Below are 26,373 nucleotides of genomic sequence, written 5' to 3' on the forward strand. Positions count from 1 at the left end.
GTCAATAACATGAACAGATAATTTTGAAATTTACAGATAATATAAATTGCACAATGTAGCTTACAAGTTCTTTGAAAAATAATTCAAAATTGTGACTAAGATTATATGCAAAACAATGTTTGCTGAATCACCTGCATGAGAGCTACAAACAGCACAGGACACGGAGTAATAGGAACCTATTTGATAATAACAGTAATGGTGATAGGTGATATGTCTTGTGGAGCATTCCCTTTTTTTCTTCAAAAATCACTCTCAACAAGGTTTTCAGTTTTAAATATGTCAGTCACTCAGGCTTGATGAAAATGTTTGCTCTTAGTTTGGGAGACACATAGGACAACAATCTTAAATATAAAACATCATTTTATCAAAGAAATGCATGGATGAAAGCATTCATGCCAGAGCCAACAAGGTCAATCAGTGAGTGACTTAGTATTAATTTGGGAGAGTCCTGGGAGAATTTGGGAGATTTGAATCAGGAATTGATTCAAATGTGCAAACTGAAAGACAATGACTGGCCAAGCTAAAAAGACTCAGGAAGGTCATTTAAGCCTACCTTCTTGATTTGCAGATGGGGTCATTGAAAGAGTAAGAATGACTACCCTAAGGACACACAGTGAACTAGTGGCAGAGATGAAGTGAAAGTTCAGAGGACTTGAACATGTGAGAACTATATTTGAAAATGTGAAAATATTAGAAGATGTAAATGGCCTTTAAATAGATGCAATATCCCATACAGCTCATTCAAACAAACATGCAATAGACAGGTCTATTCTCTCTGATGCTAGCAAGCATAGAAGTATACAGCAATAATTCTTTTATGACTAAGAAAATGATTCAGCTACTGTGGAACCTGCTTGCTTTGACCTCCACTTGCTTAATAAAAAAAAAATCAAATTATTTTGGTAGTTATATATTAAAGAGATGAGTGTCTTGAAATGCCAAACATTGCTAAATAAGAGGAAGAAAGTCTTGGATATGTGAAATATGTCTGACTTTTATAATGAATAGGGAACAGCTTCGTCAAGCAGGTGTCTTAGAAATACGGAGCTCCTGTGGCTAGAAAGAAGATGCAGGAAAAGCAATCACTACTGTTCGAACATGATGAATGGGATCTCCACTGTGACAGGGCCTGGGTCCTTTTAATCATTATTTTGCTGTACAGTGATAAGCATGGATATATGCTTCCTGAAGAATATTCATATGAAAGAATTTGTCTACTCACATTGTCATCTCAAAAACACATAAACAGAATCAGAGCCAATATGAGGATTGGAAAAGGTGGGCTTAAGTTTCCCTTTCAAATAAATTAGATTCTTTTGGGGATGCACAAGTTTTGCTCAACCAACAAAAAAAAGTCACCAAAAAAAACATAAAAATCCCAAAACAAACAAACAGACAAACAAAATCCAAAGCATATATTACCATGCATTTAACACCTTAAGTGCAGTGGTGAAAATGGGAAGCGGATATACAATATAAATCAAGAAAACCTGAATTCAAATCCCACATCCACATTAACCAGATTTCTGCTTCTCAGCAAATCTGAGAAGAAGATTGAGAGTCTAGAGCTAGAGTGTAAGAGTATGACTCTGAGAGAGTGCCACTGGAGCAATCTTGTTTCATGGTTAGGGATACATTCAAATGTGGAGAGCTGGATTCCAGGCTGACCCAGGACTGCCTAGTCCAAACTATCTCCTTTTCTAGATTACTTGCTACTACAAGAAACTCACAGTGGAAACCCACAGTTTATAGACTCCTTCCTTATCAACATCCTTCACATGACCCAGGTTCTACACACTCATGAGTGGGAAGCGATGTGGTGAGTCAGAGCAGAGTCTTTCCTTGTCAGAATTTTATTCTGTAGGTTGCACTTAAGGAGCAAAATGAGTCAATGAACATTTCTTTCCTATTATATTGTCCCTGAAGCTTAAAAGTTCCAAGGCACTGGAATTTTGACTGTTAATATATTGTTAATAGAAAACCATTATAATTTCTTTAAGTCCTCTTGATTTTGTAACTCAATTTTCTCAGGACATTATTTCTAAATCTTCAAAATTTAAAATGAAAATAATTTCAATCATATAACTTAAATAATCTGCACATTTCTGAAGGTCAAAATACAACAGTCGTAAATGAAAATGCAGTATTTAAATCATAGGTATTTATATTACTTATGTTTTGAAATGTCATGAGAATTTCTAAATTTGGAAATGAAAGGGAACAAAAAGGGAAGAGTAGAGGATAAAAGTTCTCCAGAAAAGCCACTGTGCTCCAGAAGTGGAAACAGGGTTAGCATCAGCTGTGGCCACCAGAATGTGTACCAAAGGCTATTGAATCAAAGATTGTTCGATTGCCTTTGAAAATTCACATGGCACTCTAAATCTCCTCATGTAAGTGTACATGTTGATTGTTAGTGCTAAGATTTTCAATTACTATGGAGTCCACAAACCTCAAAACCATTAACAGTGAAGTGCTGTTTGTGAATAATTGTCAGTTACCAAATATTACACATACATACACAAAAATATCAGACTATTTAGCTGATCCAAAAGTAAGATCTCTTATAATAATTAAATCGTCACTACCAACAGAATGATAAAATGTAGGAGCCATTTCCTGTGTAGCATTCAAGAAATATATTCCACACTCGAATGTCTTTTACATTAATGCAGTTGTCAAAATGGTTTGCACAAGCTTACTAGCAGATCATGTTTTAATATTCTAGTGATATTGGTCTATATTCATTCCTTTCCATGTTTGATTCTAATCGAGTTCCAAAAAATGACTTGAGCTGGATATAGTATAGAAAACTACTACTAAGATTGTAATTCCATAAAGATATGCATTTAGACTATAGAAAATTTTGTCATATATTTGACTGTGATAATAATGACAATATACGTATGAGACTTAGAAGAGTAGTTTCTGGTACAGTGGAGCTGATGACAGAAAAGTGTTTTGCTATCCTGAAAGTGAGTCAATTATATCCAAAGTATTTTATAAGCGTTTGTAAAATGATATTCTTGTATGCTTAAAGCATATTGTCAACTGGATAAATATAAAATTTGTTGAAAATTATGCAATTGAGGTTTTCAAGATAATTTAATTTTAGAAATATATTAGGTACCTAATAAATGCATATAAAATATTTCATATTTATGCATTATTCATATTCCTGTGTTTCCTGTGTTGAAGGTCTGGTTTCAAGTTGATCTGTGTACCAGGAACTGTCTGAATCTTGTATAGGGTCCTACATAGAAAAATAAATCAAAATGAAGACAGCTTTTGCTTGTGAATAACAGACTCTACTTAATCTGGCATCGGTGAATTTAAATAGACTATTAGCTCTAACTCAAAAGTTCTATGTGATTCATAGTTGCTCAGCACCAAGACTAGAGGTGGAGCTTTGTCCTCAGATGCATCTCAGACCCTTGGCCTCACTTTCAGGCTTGCAACAGGAACATATGTGTCCTTAGTGTGATGCCCCTCAAATGTCTCCTGCAGTGGGCTTATTGCAATCCTTCCTGTGCTTTCCTCTTCCTCATACACAGCACTTGCCATTTTCTGATATCAGGTCCAATTTCATTATTACTGTCCTTACTGCTAGAGCCTAACCCTAAACACACAGCTTCATTTTACAGGGCTCTGTCCTAAGCACATATAACATTATTCAGCTTATTCCAAGAGCTAAGAAATACTTTTCCAAAGAATGTTTCATTTAGTCCTTACATTCCTGGACATTACTAACAGGATTACCATTTATAGACAAAATAGTAAGATGAAAAAAGAGATGACAGAATGATTTCTGGAAAAAGATAAAAGGATCCAAGAAATGGGGCTCACACTTGAGAACTGAATAGATCCTGATACAGGATTAAAAGTAATAATAATAAGGCACTTTTCTTTGTGGGATTTTAATTTCCTGATTGTATTAATCTGAAACTATAAAAATTTAGTTTTCAAAATTTTGTACCTGATTCAGTAATTGAAATTTTCTTTTGTCATTTTTAGCTCACTTATTAAATGTTGTAAAAAAATGATCATTATTTATGAAAGACAAGAAATAGGAGAAAACATAGTTTTGCTGTTTAATTATATTCAATATTTTTATTTTCATATCATGGCCAAGTTCAGATTCTGATCCTTGTTATGCCAGGTATAAGTTACATTTCAAAAATAAGAAACAGAGCTCTGGAGAAGCTTTCTGGAACACAGATCTTACAACAGGATAGCTCAGCTAAGTCATCAACAAATGCAAAGAGAAATGATAATAATGCCTTCCCAATTTGTGGTTCAATGTCTTTATGTTTTGTTTGGCATAGTTTCTTGCCTGAATGAATGATTTGTGTAGTAAACAAAGTAGAGCTCAATTGAAGTTTACACCTCTAAATGGTCCTAAGCCCATAAGCTAGCTCATTGTGGGTTCAGGGAAATAAGGAATAATAGTTTTCTTAGAACAGACAATTGTGCTGCTGAAACTTTAAATGAACAAAGAGTTCAAAGACAAACCAGAGCAAAATGAAAAATAAAATCTCAGAGTATCATCCCTTTGGTATTTTTCCAAAGCAACCATTTGACAAAGGAGCTCCTGAATATCTTTTTTCTGCAAAGTTAATTTCATTATCACACTATACTGTACATAAGAAAAAAAAACAGATCCACACATTTATTAAAACTGTAATGAATGAATCACTTAGGCTTTGATCTTGTATAATAGTTTTAGTGAGCTCTCCTAAAGAGAGATCAATTAAGCATTTTTTTCAAACAATGCTCTCAGACAAAGCATTTGTAGTTTACTTTATTAAAATTTAAGCCCAGAAAGCATTATAAAAAATAAATTCTCCACTGTTCAAGCTTTTTTTCTGTCAACATCGAGTACAGGCCTGTTTCATACATGATATGAACAACTAAAATTTTGTATTTAATTTTATTTAAGGACATTCATTCCCCAAATATGCCATTTCAACAGACTGAAACCAACTCCTCCTGACCTGCTCTCCTGAAGAAGGTAACATACCCTATGAAAGATGTATGAAGTTGTAATTGAACAGGTCACCTGATCCTCAAGTGGAAGCTGCTATCCTTAGCATTGGAGAAAGGAGTTTCCCAATCTTGCTTCTATGAGAAAGGTCACAGAGAAAAATCTGACCAAGGAAGCTGTGTCCCTGAAGTTTGATATTAAAAGGCAGTAGTTCTCAATCTGTAGGGAATGATTTAAGAGAATAGAAAAACAAAGATATCTATGACTGATAACAATGACAAACTGACAGATATAAAGCAAGTAAGAAAACCATATTGTGGTTGGAGTCACCACAATAGAAGGCACTGTCTTAAAAGACCTCAGCCCTGGAAAGGTTGAGAACCACTGCTGTAGGGTCCTATCTTCTGTGTCCTATTTTCCCACAGTCATCAATTTATCACCAAACATACCATAAAACTATACATATTTCAAGCCTTATAAAGCCTTGAAAGGGTTGTGTTAAATTGATATCTTTGCTTTTTCTTTTCTTAATCTATTTTTTCAGGAGTCTCAGAACACAGGAGAGATAACGGCCTTTTCTTCCCATGCAGAGTCTCTAACATATTCTGATAAAATAGAGACAAACTAAGTTCTGTATTTTATGACACATTTACTTCTACTATTAAGATGCTATGCTTCTAGAAAAGACACTTATCATCAACTGACAACACTTTCCTAGAATACAGAATCATTCTCCACATCCTGCAGATGTTGATTTATTTGCTGTAGTGTACCATTGTTTTTGTGCTTTAAATCCAAAGCAAGACTCACATAATGATGAATTTGTTAAAGTGAGTTTCCATCTGGAAAACTCCTTCATTTTCCAGGGACTGTAAGGGGCCTTGTTAGGAAACTGAAGATGTCTTCAACTTACACATAAAAAGAAGTGAGCAAATCAGGACAGAAGACAGAAGGAGACCAAAGGGAGATGCGTCATCGGAACTATTACATCATATGTGCAAATGATAATGTATGACTTCTGAGGTGGTATTTCCTTTGATACCTAAAATTGGAATGATGAAATTTGAACAGAACCCATGTCTTTGTTATATCAATGAAAATACTTCTGTGACATGAAAAAGTCTTTTAACTTTTCCAAACAAAACTATCTTTGTTTCAAAAGAGAAGCTGCTATAATAGATAGATTCCTTTCATAGATTTCATAAAACTCTAAAACTCTATGAATTCTATAACGTGCATTTCATTTTTATTTTCACTACTTAGTTAATTCTTTTTTATTTTCATGAAAATCTGTATTCTGGTTCTTGCTAAACTGATGTCTTCAGCGGAAAGCACCACAGGAGGAGAGGCAGAAGAGGTGGACAGAGGAGGAGGGGCAGAGCAGGAGAGCAGAGGGGGCGGGCAGAGGAGGAGGGCAGAGGAGGAGGACAGAGGAGGAGGGCAGAGGAGGAGAGAGAGGAGGAGAGAGAGGAGGAGGGCAGAGGAGGAGGACAGAGGAGGAGAGAGAGGAGCAGGGCAGAGGAGGAGAGAGAGGAGGAGGTCAGAGGAGGAAGACAGAGGAGGAGAGAGAGGAGGAGGTCAGAGGAGGAAGACAGAGGAGGAGAGAGAGGAGGAGGAGAGAGAAGGAGGGCAGAAGTGGAGGGCAGAGGAGGAGAGAGAGGAGGAGGGCAGAGAGGAGCAAGAGGAGGAGAGAGAGGAGGGCAGAGGAGGAGGGCAGAAGAGGAGAGAGGAGGAGAGAGAGGAGGAAGGCAGAGGAGAGCAGAGGTGGAGGGCAGAGGAGGGGAGAGAGGAGGAGAGAGAGAAGGAGGGCAGAGGAGGAGGGCAGAGGAGGGGAGAGAGGAGGAGAGAGAGGAGGAGAGAGAGGAGGAGGGCAGAGGAGAACAGGTGGAGGGCAGAGGAGGGGAGAGAGGAGGAGAGAGAGAAGGAGGGCAGAGGAGGAGGGCAGAGGAGGAGGGAAGAGATGGAGGGCAGAGGAGGGGAGAGATGAGGAGACAGAGAAGGAGGGCAGAGGAGGAGGGCAGAGGAGGAGGGCAGAGGAGGAGAGAGAGGGGGAGGGCAGAGGAGGAGGGAAGAGGAGGAGGGCAGAGGAAAAGAGAGAGGAGGAGGGCAGAGGAGGAGGAGAGGCAGAGGAGGAGGAAAGAGAAGGAGGGTCTGCATTTCCACCTCTTCCCTTTACACCCAGGATACTTGCGTTGACATCTGGTCATCTATGATGTGCAGCCTCCAAAAAGAAAACCAGCAAATGCTGAGCATCTAGAAAGATCCAACTATGAATTATGAAAGCAGTGCAATTTAGTAAGTTAAAAATATTCATAACATTAAATCCTTGTTTCCAGCACAAATCACTCAATTTTGATTACTTCTTTTTCATGTTTGGAAGTATATGTTTGGATACTTAGAAAATCAAGTTTGATTTATTTATTTATTTATTTATTTATGTATGTATGTATTTATTTATTTATTTATTGAGACAGGGTTTCTCTGTATAGCCCTGGGCTGTCCTGGAACTCACTCTGTAGACCAGGCTAGCCTTGAACTCAAAAAATCAAGTTTTATGAAGGTAATTTGTATATAGCTTTATGAATTTAGAATGAAAACACCTGGCCATCATTTCTAGCCTCTCACCTATAAGTACTGATATAAACTCATTTTCATAGAAAGGCTTGACAGTGACCAAAGGACTCACTTCTATCTTAAAGAACATTATTTCTGCAAAAATAACTGCATATTGGGACTAAAATGAAAAGTAATCTTGGTAAGCATAAAAACATATCAAAGAAAGGGTAAAGTACTAAAAGATAGTAGTTTTAGACTCTAGTGAAATTTTAATGGATGAGTCATGTCTCCCAGAGAGTTAACACACTGGAATACACTGGCTGTCATTCTCTCTCTCTCTCTTTCTCTCTCTCTCTCTCTCTCTCTCTCTCTCTCTCTCTCTCTCTACACACACACACACACACACACACACACACACACACACACACACACATATGCTGTCACCTAGCTGCTTGATAATACAACAAAATTTAATTTGGTAGATTCACTTCTAATGTTTTTCTTTCCTTTGATTGTTCTAACCTAATACATGATGCAAATCACAGTCTCACCATTAAAAGAAATTTTCATTTTATTTTGTGTGCATGTGTCTTTCCTGCACATGTGTCTGTGTACCGTGTGTATGCCTGTTATTCTAAAGACCAATAGGTATAACTAGAGTTACAGCAGTTGTATGCATCTTTATGTGGGTTCTGGGAATCAAACTTGGGTCCTCTGGTATTAGGCACTCCAGTCCCCAAATTAACTCTGGATAAATATTTGAAGTGATAAAAACCACCTTATTACTTTGTCATACTAAATATGTACTAAAATATTTCTACTTATAAAAAGATTGTCTTTAATTTTGTAGCAATATTAGATTCATTTCCTACAAGAGGTCACTTAGATTTAATATTTGGTATTTTGGGCAAATGAGAATAAAGTTTGAGATACACAATTAATGAATCCAAGATACAATAAGGAAGAGCAGTAGATTGAAAGAAAATGCTAGAACCAATCAATTAACTATGTTAGTGGATATCTTCAGTTATAGATTAAACACAAATGTATGTCCATCTGAATAAATGAAACAAGATCTGCATTTCTTTTCTGTGCTTTTGCAATTTCTGTGGATATCTAAGTTGTGCGTAATCCAGAAGGCATCACATCAGTTATAATTTTGAGGAAGAAATAAATGTCATTTGGGATTAGAGATAAAAAAGCATTGCATGACAAATACACATTAGGAAACTGGAAAGTGAAATTAGCTTATACACACTAGTTAATCAATATAAATAAGCTATCTCAAAGCCTAGAAATTGTTGTGTAGCCTAAGATGTGGATTTAAAAGGAACAGGAAGTGCTTGGCTAAGTCTTCCATTTGCAACTTGCAATGGCAATTACTATTATCAGTTTCCATTATGCAGCTACAGAGGTAGACAAACTAAGGAGCCAATTAAGTAATTATTGATAACATTAATATATATATAAATGAGATGAGGAAATTCTGTCAACCATTTGGAACTTCTCATATGTTTCGGAATTTTTATTTTGGTAAGCAGACGTAGCAAGAAGAAGACACCTTATTACGAAATCAACTTGATCATATTCTGCCCACTTAGCTATCTCTGATATAAGACATGGACAGATGTCAATGGCAGCAGAAATAAAAGAGAGGTACAATTAGCTGCTGAGGGAAACTGTTCACCAGGTTCTAAGCCCTGCATTTCATTAGCAACCTCCAACTAACTATTGAGAGGATGAACAACCTGACACGCATGTCCAAGCTGAATTTGCCTTACTTCTGTGCAGTGGTTTTGCACGTGATAGGCAAGTGTATTACATTCTACACCCAAGTATTTTTTTAAATCAGATTTATACAGTATTTAAACTCTAAAATTAACCTTTATGTCATGCTTCAGAACATATTCTGCAAAGTTCATGTCATATTCTGTTCTGACAACATGAACGTTCTTTGTAATATGGTTTGTTCAATTCAACACAATGATAAAAATCCTTGGAGACTCACAGACTGGGTATCATCTTCTGAAATGGACAGTGGCTGGTATTTAAAAGGAGCTTAATAGAAGACCTCACTAGCTAAGGATTGCACTTGTATATTACATTTTTGCAACAATTTGCAAAGACCTTTTTATAGTCAATTCACTGATCTTCATAAGTTATTTACCTCCATCATAATTAATGTTTATATCTTTGATTATACTCACTAAAATATTTTTAAATTTTGATAATTTATATATGTATTCATATTAGGTTATGAGTCATTAGGCATATTCTATCACTTCTACTTAGCCAAGTCCAATATGCAACAAGTATGAATGCTATATATTTACAAATTTGCTCTAATATTTTGAAAAAAATAAGAGAATAGTTTCTGGAAGCACTTCCTTAAAGGTGCACCCACTTATATTTTAATATTCATAACCCAAGAGTCCCTCAGAAGCATTATAACAATTACATTCTCTCCAACTATATGCAAAAGCCTAAGAAAGGCAGTATTTCCAGACCACTGCCCAAACTGGGTGCGATGGTGCTCTTTAATCTATACAGACTGAGCAAGGTTTAATTCCTTTTGTTAATAGCCATTTCTTCCCTTACTAAGTTTAAGCTTCTCTTTATATGTTCATGAGTTTTTGAATTTCTTTTTAAATAAATTTTTTTTGATCTACTTGACCTTAGCCTTTAATAGTCTATCTCCATGATGTCTTGGAATTAATTAGATTACTGACATTTATTGAGATCTCTATTGTGGGACAAGCTCTGTTACCTGGGAGGTATAAGTATTACTTAGAAGATTTAGACACAATGGAAAAAATAGGAGGGACAATTAGTTACTGTAACAACTGTACTGAATGTAAGAACTCTATCTATACAAAGCAGCACAGCTTCTTTTGAAGTGGGAATGACCAGGAAGGGTTTTCAGGATGAATTTTCAAAGAGAACATAATAGATGTGTGATTGGTAAAATTTCATTCCACAGAGGTTAGACAGAATTTATGAAGTTTTGAAGGAAAAGGACTAAGGCCCTAAAGACATAAATGCAAATACTGCTCATATCATCAAAAGTGATTGGCTTGGATAACAAGGTTTTAGTTGGGAGAAAACTGTCTTGAAGGAGACTGGGAAGATACAGAAACCAATTTATAAAAGTGTTTGCTTGACATTCTTAATGACTTGGTGCTTTTTCCTTTAGCTGAAGGAAAGGGTCATTTTAACACTGGGGGAATAGCTTTGGCTGATGGATAAGGAATTGTATGATTGGGAAAATAATAAGAAAGATAGATACAGTGCACTTGATGTTCAAGATGGAGAGTGTAAGATAACACCGTATCAATGCAATCAAGTGAAGTTGTTCACTAAGAGCACATGACTAGCTTCCTTATCGTCCTGCTTCTCCTATCAGTACTCATCTCTGTGACAGCATTCACTGTATGAAGCCATGCTTTAATTCCTGGTTGTATCATAACATACTGTTCCTCCCAAAATAAGCCTAAACCATGTTGTTTTATCACTTTCTTTGCAATTACATTTGTGCCAAAATAAAGCACATTTTTTACTAATTGAGTGTGTTTCCTACTCAGTTTCTATAAACTCCTAATAGCTTACTGCAAACAGTTTTCTTTTCATATTGAAATATCCAATGATTTGGATAATTTAAAATGACAGTGTCCTCATTAGGAGTGTAAACAACTCATAACTAATTTTTAAAGGATCCACACTTCCTTTAACAGTACTTGCATTTTTCAAAAACTAAGCCCTATTCTACTACTATTAGTATTAAATCTTTAATAATACCTATAGAGGGCCAATATATACCCTTGTCAATCTCCATATACTATATTAGTGAGTTTTGCTCAAATTTTTGATACTTCAATTTTTTAGACTTGTATTGTGTTTCAACTCTTTATGTCTGCTTCCAAACACCGTGCCTTCTGTTGCTAGGAGCACAAAGGAGAACAATGCCTGGAGGCTAAACTTTCACCTTGGATATGACTGCATCTTAATAAGGATAAAGAGTGAAGTAAAGGAAGGAGCAAAGATGCGCATACATTTTAAACCATTTTGGGAAAGAAACCAATAGGACAGGCTATCCTGAAATAGTTTTAGTGAATACCTTGCTTTCTTATTTATTTCTTTTGTTTTTAACTCAAAATGATCTTTCATCCCTCTCAATTTACCTTTTTCCAGAGAAATTTATACCAGTGACAAAGTCCCTTTCATGCAGTTATGTTTCCCAGAAAGATAATGGCAAAGCCTATACAGGGAGTGAAATTTGAGAGATGGCCCTCAAATGGCGCTGCAGTGTGCTGTGGCAGAATCAGGTGCCTGCTGAGTCTCAGCATGGGGGACAGCTCTGAGGAGGCACAGTGAGCAGGCTCAGTGTGGGGGACACATCAGTAAAGGTGCAGTGAGCAGGAGGTTCTAAGGAGAGTCTGCAATGTAGGCAGCAGCTATAACCTGAGTTCAAGGAAACATAAGCCTGGCCACTTCAATGGGTAAAGAGGGCAAAGGCAGCTGCCTCAAGACAAATAAACATAAGTGTGCGGACAGAGAGCCTGTCCACAGCTCAGTGCAGAGACATCAAGGTGCAAAACCAGGAGAAGGCAAGTGTAGTCATAATTACAGGATGTTGTAACAGTTGCAGTACTTGAACTCTCCTCTTCTGCTTTGGTAAGACATAGTTTTGGAGGGTTTGTATAAAGCACATTTGCTTTAAGCTATCATCAATTCAGTACTGAAAACGTTTACATATTAAATGCTCGCTAAAAAGTACAATAAATGCATCATAAGAGAAGTAAAAGAAAAGTTGAGTATCATTTAGTCCAAATAAGGGGTTTTAAACAATTTGCGATGAGCAGTTGTCTATCTAAACTCAATGCTACTGGAAAAGATCTCTTTGGAAAGATTTACCCACCTCTTCTTGTCCTGTTCTCACATTTAAACAAGCTTGTAACAGAACACATTTTTCCATTTATTTGGCCCAATTAAGATAGTTTAGATTAAGAATGAATTTTTTAGTTTCTTAAGGTCGTGTGCAAGGAAAACAGTATGACAAAACTATTTTAGGCCATATAAATGATTATAATTTAATGATATGTATTTTTGATGATTTTAATGTAAATAGTAGAATTTTACAAACAATTCTGCCTGAGTTATATTACTTTCTCACAAGTCATATTTTTTGTATATCTGTGTAAAGAGATATAATACATATACATTTACAGAGTAAAATACCTGTCTCATTGTCTTTGGACTACTCAGTACTCCATTGTACTTGATCCAAGTAATCTTTTGAAAATTTCTCTTATTACACATTTAATTGTACAATGAAGGTAATGAAATATATGTATATAACTTCATGCTTCATAATGTTCTCAATTCAATAAATTAAGCATTCAGTATATAAAAGATCATGTGTAATTTTAAATAAAAATATTCATTTTGGAGAGAATTCATTTTTTTCATTAAAGGAAAAGAACTGAAGGTAGAAAACGATACCTTCTAAGCAGCAGTTATAGTTATATGCTGCCATGACAGCTACTTCCCTAAGGAGAATCCAGGCATGCTTAATTGTAGAGAGACATCATTACTTAGAAGAAAAACATGAGTCTTTAATATCCTTGCTTCTGGAATAAGGTTGTTTGTTCTGCTGAATGTAGCAGTGTCTAACAAACATTGAAGCCTGATTCTACAGAGAGGCCCAGGTATTGTGAGGTCATGAACAATAGTTGTTTCTGAGTTTTGACCAGTGCTGCTTCTGCTTCAGGTGAATATCCACACCACATTCACTGCCTGTCATTAATAAAATGAATTCATGGTGACCAACTGCAGGTGAAATGTCAATTGTGTTTGGCATCTTCCTTTCTAACTTTTGGATTTAAATATATTTCTGGGAATCAAACTATATAATTGTTTTAGAAGTAGCACTTATCATAGCATGCAGTTCATGCCCACCTATAGTATCCCACAGAGCTTGGAGCACAAGTAGCCACACAATAACCCAGGTCACCACTTTGCTTGTGAGCTGACTTCCTCCCATTTCCTTCTAATAATAGCTTCCTATGGCTGCGAGGAATAGCATAAAAGATATGTCTTCCTAACTCTGAGTACTTCTGTTGGACAAGGAACTATGGAGCCTAACTCACTTATTCAACAGAATCACTAGCTTTACACTTTTTGGGATCATTTAACTCCCCTTTGTGCATACAAATGGATTAGCAATGCTTTCTCCAATGTCCAATATCTCTGTCTTTAGTAGAACCATGATCTAACTCAATAGGTATCTGGGATTTGTTTACATTTGTACCAAAACATAATGGACTTTGATAATTTCAAATTTTATTTGCCAAACATTAAAACTAGATGAAATTCACTGCAGCTTAGTTCATAAAAGTTAATTCTTTGTAACCCAAAATGACACAGTAGTGCTCTTTGGGTACAATATATGAAAATTTCTCTTTTTATTACTGGAGTTTAGACAGCACACTAAGCATCCTACTAATAAAAGGTCAACAAGGGGAGCAAATACACTTGATGGACTTTTAGTTCAGCCCTCATATTGGGAAATGCTGCTAATTGTAAGTCTGTTACAACCTATAAGCCTAATTGAGTATTAAAGTATTTGACAACTGTCCCAAGAATCTTTAACCTTTTGATGAAGGAATATACAGACTTTGTCATGCAGTTGCAGAGCTGCCTGCTTGAGTACCTAGGCTCATATTTCAACCCAGCTATCAGCTCCATATTAGATTCTGGAAAGAGATATTTTCTAGTCTTCACTTGACTCGTAAGTAAAATAGAAATGTTATAAAGCTGGAGAAATAAGACTGTTGAAGAATTAAGTGAGGTAAGGTGGATACAAACACAATATAAAATTATTTCACTAAAATGAAATAAAGTAGTTATAAGTACTATGAAGGCAACAGAAAAAATTTATGCTTATGTCATGGTTAAGAGGTATCTGCAGTTCTGGAGAGCTAGTGGACTTTAAATAACTAATCTACAGCATTTTTTGGAGAACATGGTTATTTATAGACTTAGAGGATTTGTGAGAATTTAATTGGACTATCCAGTAATGTGTTTTCCAATATCTACTCATCAAATTTTGACTGGGCTCATTCAAATTTATCAGCACTTGACAATTTTAACATTTGGGCTGTCCAAATTGTAAGGTTTACATTGATCAATTGTGATGGATAGATACATGTTTAAATAATACAAATCAAAATTAAAAGTGTATTGTATTTTAAAATATTATTAAGACCTCAGAAATCTAAAAATAATACAACTTCAAATGTTGTATAAGGTATGCAAAACAGAGAACTCTATTTGTTCCTAATTTATTTATACCTAAATATGTCTGCACTCTGGATGATGTTTGCATTTATATGACAAATATTGGATATTTTGCATAAAATTTTATAAAGTCAATTCTTTCTGAAGTTTACTTTATACCTTAGTGTTCATATATAATTTATAAATATACTGGTTTCCCCAAGCAGCAATCATTTTTAATTTGATTTCTTTGAAGTTGATTTGCTCTTACAGTAAAATACACAAATTTTCAGTGTATAGGTCAGGGAGTCCTCAAAAATATGTACCCAAAGAACCACCACCAAGGCCCAAAGTTCCACTCTCTGTCCATATTACTGGGCAGTTCCTATATTCTGACCTCTGCCATCATTGACTATTTGTTTCTCTTTAAATCTCCATACAAATGGGATTATAATATTATTTGTGTGAGTTATTGCCCTAAGTTATGTGTGGTTGGTTTATATTTTACCCAAAGGAAACAAGAAAACCAATTTTGACGTTACTATGTTTGCCATATATCAATGTACAATAGCAGAATCCCACCAAATCTGGACATCAGTGATCAAAAGCACATCAAAATAATCCTAAAGTAAGATTACTAAAGTAGTGCTTACCCTTTGACCTTGACTATAACATCCTACAAATACCAATCTGGGTAAAATTAGGGTTTTGTAAGAAACCTTAAATCACAAATCAGTCACTCTTACACACTCTATGTGGTAGGACAGTGGGAACTATAGAAGTTTTAGTAAGCTATGAGGCTTCTTAGAACTTAAACCATAGAACATTAGTGGCCTTGTCCTAATTTACTGTCTATTTAAAGGCAAAGTCACACCTAAAATTGTTTCTTCACATCTTAAATCATGTTATATTTACACGCACACACACACACACACTATGTACATGATAAGGCAGTAAAGAAATCTGAGAAAGCAACATTCTATCCCCATTTCTATACTAGAGTAGAAATATTCACAATCTAGATTGAGGACAGTAAAGACAAATCCATACAGTTGTGGAATATGTCTAAAGAAAATGGCCAGCAAATTTTTTTGCATAACCCAATTAGAGATTTTGAAATTTATTATTCAGGAAGCTATGCAAAAAAAAATCTATTCTTGTACTTCTAAGTAAGGAAAAAAAAGTATTGAGCAACAAAATATACAGAAGTGCATAATAACATATGTAGATTTTACAAAGTATTTTAATAAGATATGTTTTATATAAAAAGTTGTTCAAAATAATATTAGGAATGTTTATGGTGTTTTGTAAGTTTTTTGCAAAGTTGCTTTTAAGAGTAAGTTCATTATTATAAAACAGAACTTGACTGTGACCAAATATAGTTTTTTATCTATAGTTACCCATGCTTTACTGTAAGAAGCAGAGACAGCTAGGAGGGACATTGACTGGGAGAAACACAGTAGCTGATGACTGCTCAGGAGCATGTCAGACTCACCTAATTCCCACACTACAACACAATTCCCGTACTTTTTCTTGTCCAATGATGTGATTGTTTTTAAGTAATCAGTTTAATTGGCACATTTTATTTAATGGCCAAGTTGGAACAGAATTCCACTGTTGTATATATGAATAAAAATGTAATTTATTTGTGATAACCACAATATCTGTTTTATAGTTAAAATTTTTAAATCTCAAATATATTAGTAGCCAGCCTGCAGCAAATATATAAGTAAATTTAACTATTATATGAAAATCCAAAAATTATAAATTGGATATAATTGCATATGCTGGCCATATAAAAAGCTCCTATTATGATAGATAATAACACTATAGACTTTAAAGATAATGAAAATTAATCTCATGCTTTTGTTTTTTTTGGCCAACTCCTGGGAATCTTACCCAGTGTTTGCACAAGCTAGAAGTCTTTGACTCTTGAGCTGCAGATTCTGCTGAGTACAATCTACACAACTGGTAAGTTGGAAAGAATACTATTTAAGTACAGGATTGAGGCACAGTGCTGGCATGTGAAGGGTGAAGGACATTTATTAGAAATGCTTTTGCATTTAACATTTATTGAGTCAGAAAATTCTAAGATTTTTGAATTTTTAAACACAACTTTAAAAGAGACAGCCTTAAAACAACTGTATAAAACAGACACAAAATCTTATTGTCTTTATTATTTCCTTTCTTCATAGGTTGAAAGCTTACTTTACTGCTTTGGAATTCAGATTTTGTGTGCAAGTACCCTTCAGGAAAATGACTTCAATGAGAGACCAGGGGTCCTGACAAAAATCAAAGCACAAGCAATAAGGTACCACACACTGCCCAGCTCAGTCACCTACCATTCTCTCTGTTTATAGACAGCAGCTTAGTTTTCATAATGATTATGTGAAGCAAATTCTGATCCTATGCCAAGTCCTAAATTGAGTAACAGAAAATTTGCGCTTTTACATTTGTAATGTTTGGAAAGGCAAACCAGAAAGCATAAGTCATTTAGCCCCTAAACTAAAATTACTCGACAGAGTAGACAAACAAAGACAAAACCACATTTTATGGACCTGTGGAATTCGGGAATGGTAACTATATTGAGGTTATTTTATAGTCAGAAGTAAACAGATGTCTTTTACTGTCCTATAGTAAGACATATCCGATATGTTTCATAGAAAAGGAATGTATTCATGAGTTTTGTCCTACTCAAAGGTTTTCAACAGAGGTAACCAATCTTTTTGCTAAGTGGCAAACCTCAAACAAATTCTGGCAATTTCTCTGTATCATTGTCATCAGTATTTTCAACTTAACTTTAAAAAAATCTTATAAACATTTCAGGCTCTGGTAGAAACTGTAGAAATATTATATAGAATAATATCTCATTTTAAATGTATTCAATTTACAATGTAGTACCAGACAGCCTGTATGTGTTACTTTTGTTAAAAAGACAAAATGATTACAATGTATTGCATTTGGAGAGTGATGGAGTATGGTATTTTCACAGTGTTACAGAAGCATATGTCCTCAATTGGAATAGCCAAGAGAAACAAATTGATAATCTATACAGAGTTAGGATCATGGTTTTACAAGTGCATAACAGTATTCTAAATAATAAATGAACTTAAATCTCTATATCTAAGTAAGCCCAAGGAGATTCCAAGTTGCTTAAGACATGCTTACAACTTGAAGGATTCCATCAAGCACCTTTCCCCTCTACTTTCTCTAATATTTGGGCCACACCTTATGGGTGTTTAAAAACGGCTGCAGAGTGACAAACATAATTGTTTTTTCATTTCTTTTGGTCTTTTCCAATCTGTTTCATAAACGTGTCATTAAAAAAACATAAATTTGAAGCTGACTTTTTCATCTCCTGTGCTCTGTTTTTATGTGTTTGAAGCTTAAAATTCTTGAATAGTTCAGCAAACATAGCAAGGTCTGTCTCTACTACTCTTTCTTGAATATGGGCTAAGAGTTTCATTCAAAGAGGGCTCCTACCAGTGGCATGGACTATGCTACATTCTGTACTGATTTCAGTACCTCTGAGTTTCCCTCATCAGCATCTCTCCATGTTTACCCAGCAAGTCCCTCTCATATTTCAGCTTTAAGTTTAGTAGCCACACCTCAAGAAAATCATGAATGACAGCCACCATTTTAAAATTCCACATATCTTATAACCATTTTTAAGAATATGTCCCTATTTATTTATATATTATTTCTTTAAATAGTATGCCTCCTCAGTAGAATATAGAATGGGTGATGAGGTAGGATATATTTCTAAGTGTACTCACTATTACATTGCCTAAGCCTAATACTCTGCCATGAGCAAAGCAGTCAATAAATTCTAAAATATAGTAATAGAGTTGAATTAACAAATATATGAATGTGTATCATCAAATCTTTGGTTGCAATTGTTACATTAAAGACAAAATTGAATCAGTATTTCACTAAAGACATTTACCACACTGCTATGCCCAATAATATTAAGCAATAATGTGTCTTTATAGTAATTTAAGTAAGAAACTGAAAGAAAATTCTAGTATAACAAATTTTAATATGTGATCCTAAAATGTCTAAAACTTACTTAGATCTGGGGATTACAAGTATAATTTAATGTCTTATTGATTGTCATTTTATCCTTAATTTTAAGCTTGATGGGCCATGAAGTTCTCTACATTTTTGAAGCTCCTAGGAATCTATCATTACCTTTAAGTAGAAACTTATTAAATAATAATGGCACTGACCCACTTAGATGAGTATGACCCAATGAAAAAGCTATGTGCCCCATAATCATCCATCATTCAAGAATGATGACATTGTTAAGTTACTGAGATCTGAGACTCATGTTCAGAGTCAGAAACATCAATGGCGCATAAAATACCAGTTTCTGGGGCCATTTTATATGAACCTTTCTTCAATGAAAAGCATCTTAACCCTACACACACACACACAGAGAAAGAGAGAGAGAGAGAGAGAGAGAGAGAGAGAGAGAGAGAGAGAGAAAGGGAGAGAGAGAGAGAAAGAGAAAGAAAGAGAGAGAAAGAGAGAGAGAGTAAATCTGAAAGACAAAAAATGTACATGAGAAGAGACATAATTTGGAAATAAGGTGATTATGATCTGATCTAGGCTTTGTCATTAACCTGATCATGAAGCATAATTTTTCTGGTGTTTTTCTCTCCAACAGTACATAAATATGTAGATAAATCAACAAATCTTATTAGGCCCAAATAAATATAGCAAGAACTCATTCAACAAAAATATTCTAGAAACTCATAGGTACAGATTATCTAGACATTGTAGATGGGTAGGATAAAACAAGACTGTCATCACTAGATATTGTTCCCATATTTTTATTTGTTAATTGGTTCAAACAAAAGGTCACAACAATAATAATAAACTTCGTAAACTAAGTATAAGAAGAATTATACGGACTGGAGATGTGTTAACTTTGTGTTTAATATTAGCTTAGCTGTAATCTTTCCTGAACATGGTCTGTAATGAATATTTCTTTATTTTGTTTTTAAATTAGGTTTACAAAAAATGTGGTAATCAGTGTAAATACTAAATGGAGACAGAGCTTTGTTTACACTTCATCTGAATAGAAATCATCTCCTTCAGTTGTCATGCATGATCGGTGTTGGGAGAGGCATCCACTACAATTAATTATTCAATAGTCACTTGACACACATGAAACAGAGAAAATAAGCCAAGCCAAGCCAGTGCCTCTGGGAAGACAGGCTACGCCATAAGCATTCCACCTCCATTTCTCTAACAAAGAAAGGAATTCAGCCGTTTGTTTTCCTGCCATGACTTTCAGCTTAAATTTTCAAAATGAATTAATGTTCAGAACAATGCTGATGGACTGACTTTCTTGGGCTGAGTTTTCTTAGGCATACTATAATGTCCCAATATTCTTCCTCTTAATTTCAAATTAGGCACCTGACAGAAAGAACTATGCCTTTGCCAAAACAAAATGTATTTTGGAAACATCTAATTCTGTTTCTTTTTAACATTACTTTTTTCCAGGCTTTCTTCAGTCTTAACTGTTCCTCATTATGCGTGATCCTTGGATCCCTACATTAAAATGCATAGAAATATTTTTAAAATTCATTTAAAACACTCTCCCACACAGTACAAGCTGTCATCATGTCATGTTTGTTTCTTAATTTAAGAAAGGAAGTTATATTTCATTAAATTGCCATCTTTATCATTTAACGTGGCATTGGGATGTCTAGAGAAGTATTTTTCCATAAAAATAATATTTCCCATTCTCTATTAATCAGTACAAATATATGCAGCTTCAAGTTGTACTGAATTGATCTCATATAGTTATGATTTACAAGAAGAGGAAAAAGATTGTTCTGTGTCATGTTTTAAAAACATAAAATCTGATTTTATGTTCATGGAAATTCACCAGCAGAGCTGAAATTGCAGGATGGGACATAGGTGCAGTCATCTCCATATCCTTATACCAAAGTATCTAACACAAACCCACATGAAAACAAAGTGTTGTTAACAATTCTTGAACATTCCATCACTGTCCTCATCCACAGACCACTCCTGAATAACATATTTGTGGGTTTTTTGGTTTTTTTTGTTTTGTTTTTTGATTTTTTACTTTCTAAGTCTCTTTGCTGTTAAGCAGTTACAAATTTCATCACGTATTCCTTTCTTTTAAGGCAAAATGAGAGAGCTGCCAAGTCTAATGAGAATTACAAAGGCTTGCTTCTCTCAGCAGTATCAGTTAAAATAAAAAAGTAAGAAACAACCCCTCAAAAACAAACAAACAAACAAACAAAAAATACCAGACATTACACAATTAAACACAGCCACACAGAGCTTTTTGTCCCTGTCTTTTCAAATCAGATATAATAATTTACCTTTTTCTCCACTACAACTATAAATGCACTGGCTGCCTTGATTTTACCTAAAGGAATGTACCAAGCCACCCATCCTGCTTAGCGTCTAACACACTTATGTTTCATCCTAGGAATACCATACAAGAATATTTTCCTTGGTCACTGTCATAATAAATAAATAAATAAACAAACAAATAAATAACATGGAAGAGATACATAAAAAACAGAATTTTAGATGGAAAGGGGTGAAGATAATGCTTAGATGTGCTTTGTTTATTTTAAGCCCTTAAGACCACAGAAACAATTCGGCTTCTGCTACTCAGATAAATGCCATCAGCTGACTATTCTTGGAAAATCTCCTACCATGGCTCACATGCATCCTGTTCATTAGCCTGGCCAGTCTTCCTGATAGGCCACACCTAAAATGCTCTATCTTGTTACCAAGCATTTGTTAATCAAGGAATACATTATCTCATCCCTAACATTCCTCAATGTTAGTTGAGCTGTCTCACATTTGAAGAAACCAAAGAAATCAGAAAATTCTTAAATATGGCAAATTTGGGATTGGGACAGAACCATGGAAACCAATATTTTCTAAAGCCTCCTGTTTGTGAAGAAAGTCTCTCTTCCACACCAGGATCTTGGATTTGCAAAGGCGCCGAAGGCCTATGGCCTGTCAAGTGTGCTTTGACCAGTAGCCATGTGGACAGCTCTACTGCGGCCTAGTGCTGCTCACCCTCCATTTAGTTTTCTCATCATACACATGTTCAGTCTTCTAAATGGTTGTCAATGAACAACCTTACAGGCAACATCTGGATACTATAGCTACTGATGGTACAGGGTAGTAGAGGGTCATTTAGGTGGGCAGTGGCCATAGGACTTACGGGGACCTGCCATTGTTCCGCTGCTGGTTTTAGGAAGATCATTCTCTTGGTCCATTGGAAAGAGATCACATGGACAGGATCTCAGGAGATGGAGACATAGTGCCCGCTAAGAGGCTGCAAAGGAAGGCAGCCTGGCGGGGAGGGACAGGCCTTCACCCGGAGGCTTCCGGAGGAGGAAGGCCCCATGCACTGGCCTCCCGCCCATCCCAGGCCGAGGCTCCCTCCTTGGGGTCTGGCAGGCCTTCCTTACCTTGGCTGCAGTCCTTGCCACGGAAGCCGGTCCTCGAGCAGTCGCACACGGCCTGGTCGTCCACCACGGAGCACACTCCCCCGTTGAGGCACACACCGCCCTCGCCTTCGTCACCTGCCTCGCACGGACTCCCACCGCCGCCGCTGTTGGGCGGCTCGTCGTCCAGCTTGACCTCGCCGCTGTCCACCGGCAGCGCCTGCGAGGAGTTGACCCTGACGTCGCGGATCCAGCCCTTGAAGGGCTCGCGCTCGCGCACTGAGGCCAGCGTGAGCTTGAGCGCTGCAGCACGCAGTTCCGGAGGCAGGCCGCCCACGAAGAGCCCGCTGAACACCGTCATGTCCCTGCGCTTGGACTTGACCTCCACCCACTTGGCCTCGGTGTGGTCGATGTAGAGCGTGGTGTTGCGGAACTGGCGGCGGATGCGCACGCTGTGCCAGGCGCCATCGTTGACGGGCGTGTCAGCCAACAGAGTGGCGGGCTCGGCGCAGAAGATGGAGAAGCTGAGCTGCAGGCGGCCACCGCGTGTCAGGATGAGCTCGAGGAAGTCGCAGAAGCCCTCGTCGTCGAAGTAGAGCACGAGGCCGCGGGCGCTGCGCGTCTTCAGTTGGAAGCTCATCTCGCTCTCGCAGCACGCGTTCCACTTGGGGAAGCGTGTCCACTGGCCCTCGGCGCCTGGGAACTCCAGCCCGCTGCCCAGCTCTGCCCAGCAGCCCAGCAGCAGCAGCGACAGGCAGAGGAGACAGCAGCCCCCGCGCTGGACCAGCGCTGTCCCCATGCTGGGGGCTGGGGTGCGGCGGGGGGGAGCCGGGGGCGACAGGGTCGAAGCGGTCCTGGACACCTTCACTGAGAAATGGGGGTCTGCAGAGGAGGGGGAAGGAAGGGAGAGGAGGCAGTGCGAGGGACACAACCTCCTTCAGCTCTTTTTTCCTTCTTCTTCTCTTCCAGCAGCCCCTTCCTCTCTCCCAGTTGTCTCCTTCCAACTGGAAAGCAGAGAGCTCAGTTCTATGAGATAGCCACAGAACTTCCAGGCCAAAAGGAGGATACACTTTGGAGGCAACGTTCTGAAAAAAATCGGCCACAGAGGCTCAAGAGAGATCACTGACCCATTTGCATCCGATGATGTTAGGTAAGGGCATCTGTGGCACCAACAGGTATTTCACCATTTCAGGACCAACACCTTCGACGTACCACTGGCGTGGTGCCAGCAATAGGAGAGAAGAATCAGAAGAAACACACTTTTCTCAGAGAGGAAAAAGAAGCCAACACTGAATCAGGATCTTTGGATGCTTGGCAGGACTCGAGGCCCCTCCAGATGTTGGCTCCAAGCACAGAAGGAGAAAGGACAGAGTGAAACAACAGAATAGCTTCAGAGGTCTACTTCTGTCATATCACAGGCTTCCAGAACCACCGAAGCCAAGGCCAAATTTCCTGTGCAGGCCCTCCCAAGCTGATTCACTGTGTTTGCCAGCCCCGGTGGTAGGTCGCAAACGCTGTTGTGAAACAGCCAGAAGCTGCTAGATGGTGAAATCCATCCCAAGAGCTCTGCTCTTTGCTCTGTCTCTGCAAGACTACTCTAAGATTCCAGCATGTCAATTGGCTGTATGTTGGTGATGCGTTTTAATTTTATTTTGTCATTTTATAAGAACCCAGAAATCTGTGGAAAATAAAAATAAAAATTAAGGCCTGTAGTCAATTATAGTATCATACAAATCATTACTCAGCTAGGAAAGCAGGTATATAACCAGGGCTTTTAAAAAAAATCAAAGAATTAATTTAGGTAAATAGAAGTTGGTGTGTGTGTGTGTGTGTGTGTGTGTGTGTGTTTTGACTCACAGTAAGACTTCATGTTTCCAAGTATTTATTGTCACACTCTTACAGCAAGCTATTACAACTTAAGTTTACCATATCTGTTCATTAGTGACCAGAATTCTAAAAACATTTTGACTATGATTTTCTTCCCAATTGTCCAAGAAATTTTTAATTTCTAAAATATATGAGGAGAGAAATGGAAACCCTTTTACAGGTTTTCTCCTTACACTGTATGCTAGTTATACATACAATAATGCAACTTACTGAAACTTCAGTTAATAACATTTTATAACAGGCAAAATACATGAAACTTTCAGCAGAAGAATACAAGAATATAGTGGCTTCTTGAAAGTCCCTTTACATTCTCAAGAAAATATATTCCTCCTTTTAAATCAAACATACAATCTGTTATTACATAAAAATAATCTAACTGGAGACAAATTTTCAGTATTTGTGTCCTTATTGCCATAATATGAGTCCTTTAAAAATGAGAATCTTCTGCCTAACAGTATGGTGATCAAATTCCTCCTCAAGTCCTTATCTGGGTGTCAGCCATTAGAGTTTGTGTGGTCACAACAGTTGGCGTGCATGTCACCTCAGCTGCTATGGCTCCAGAATGCTAGAATTTAAAGCCCTGCCTTTGAATCACTCACTCTGCCATTAAATCACTTCCTTTATTCAACTTTGATCTAACAGACCTTTGAAAAGGTACAGAAAATATAAATCTTCAAAGTGGGTCTTGAATTTGTAAAGCCAAATAACTCAAAATTTGTGGGAAAAATTAAAATATATTATTCAGTCATTCAAAGTAAACACGTCACCCTACCATGTCTCAGTATCTCCTACACGCAGACACACACACACACACACACACACACACACACCAAATGTATAGCTTGGACACAGAGCTCACTAGCCAATTAACACTTTTCTTTGCCACTACAAGCTGAAACTAGCAGTAATTTATGTCACCGCATTGTGGTTGCCCCTCTGTGGAGGGAGCTGAAACCATTTCTTTTCAGGTCAGAGCATTCCCTACAGGTGTCAGCTGAGAGCCATCAACCTAGGGGATCCCACTTCAAGTCCCTCCCCAGATCAAATTGATGACTGGCTCTCTTCTTTAAACATATACACACCACAAAAATAACACACACAGAACCACACACACACACACATCTCATACCTCACAGACACAGCACGTACACCTCACAGACATACAGTGCTCCTTAGTACATGATAATAATCAGTTTCCTATTTATTGTGGCTGATGCATTCACCACCATCAGCCATTACAAGTTATATCTTGCCTACTCCTGTGCCAACCCCAAAAAAGGTGCTTTTAAAAATGATCAATAATTACATATTATTCAGTATACTTTCAAGTTTAAGGAGAATGATAAATATGGTAAATGTTCAGTATTTAGCAAAATAAGTCTGGTCTATCACAACTGTGAGGCCATTCTCAGCTTCTGTATCTGAAAATGTCTGTCTGCCTCGGTCTCGGTGTCTCTGTATCTTCTCTCTCCCTCTCTCTTTCTCTCTCTCTCTCTCTCTCTCTCTCTCTCTCTCTCTCTTTGTGTGTGTGTCTCTCTCTGTGTGTGTGTGTGTAGAGAGAGAGGGAGAGAGAGGATAAAGACAGGCTGGCCAAATGACTATTGGTGCTTATTATTGTATTAATTTGACATATATCACATAACCTTCTTGCCTATTCTCTTGTGTTCTCCTCCTCTGATGCACACCTTGACCATTTTGTAAGGATGGAGGGAAGGAGGAGAAGACCCATATACATGTATATATGGATATATGTATATGTGTATACATGTATATGTGTATACATGTATATATGGATAAATGTATATATGTATATATATATATATTCTTATCCCAAGGGAGGTCAACTGATTCTGCCAGTTCCCAGAGGAAGCTCATTGTGTGAGAGACAGTATCTATATCTATATGGAGAAAACGGATTGTCTCTAGGTGCCCAGAAAGACCTGGTAAGTTCACAAATTAGAGGATGAAATAAAGGAATCTGAAAAACAACCATACCACAGCCAAAACAAGAAGCGCTCTAATTCAAAAGCAGCCTGGCAGACTCATTAATCTTTTCTTCTGTTTCTAGAACAAAATTCATTCCCAAGTCACTGGACGGATCAATACTGTATGCTGATTAGCTGCAGTTGCATTTATTTTACCATGTTTTCAGTCACACACACACACACACACACACACACACACACACACCTTACCAAGAAACCTTTCGATACATACCTC

The 26,373-nt window shown here is 37.0% G+C and overlaps 1 protein-coding gene across 27 annotated transcripts in view; it reads right to left on the reverse strand.

The window, feature by feature from the left end:
- Nrxn1 (neurexin 1) overlaps positions 1–23,065 on the reverse strand; it is a 1,158,653-nt gene extending 1,135,588 nt beyond the window's left edge. For all 27 annotated transcript variants that reach the window (XM_052186621.1, XM_052186620.1, XM_052186611.1 and 24 more), the window contains exon 1: positions 22,291–23,065. In XM_052186621.1, coding sequence (XP_052042581.1) covers positions 22,291–23,065 — 775 coding nt within the window. The remainder of the gene's footprint in view (positions 1–22,290) is intronic.
- Positions 23,066–26,373: the final 3,308 nt, after the last annotated feature.

Source organism: Apodemus sylvaticus, chromosome 6, assembly GCF_947179515.1.
Source record: "Apodemus sylvaticus chromosome 6, mApoSyl1.1, whole genome shotgun sequence".
NCBI classification, from domain to species: domain Eukaryota; kingdom Metazoa; phylum Chordata; class Mammalia; order Rodentia; family Muridae; genus Apodemus; species Apodemus sylvaticus.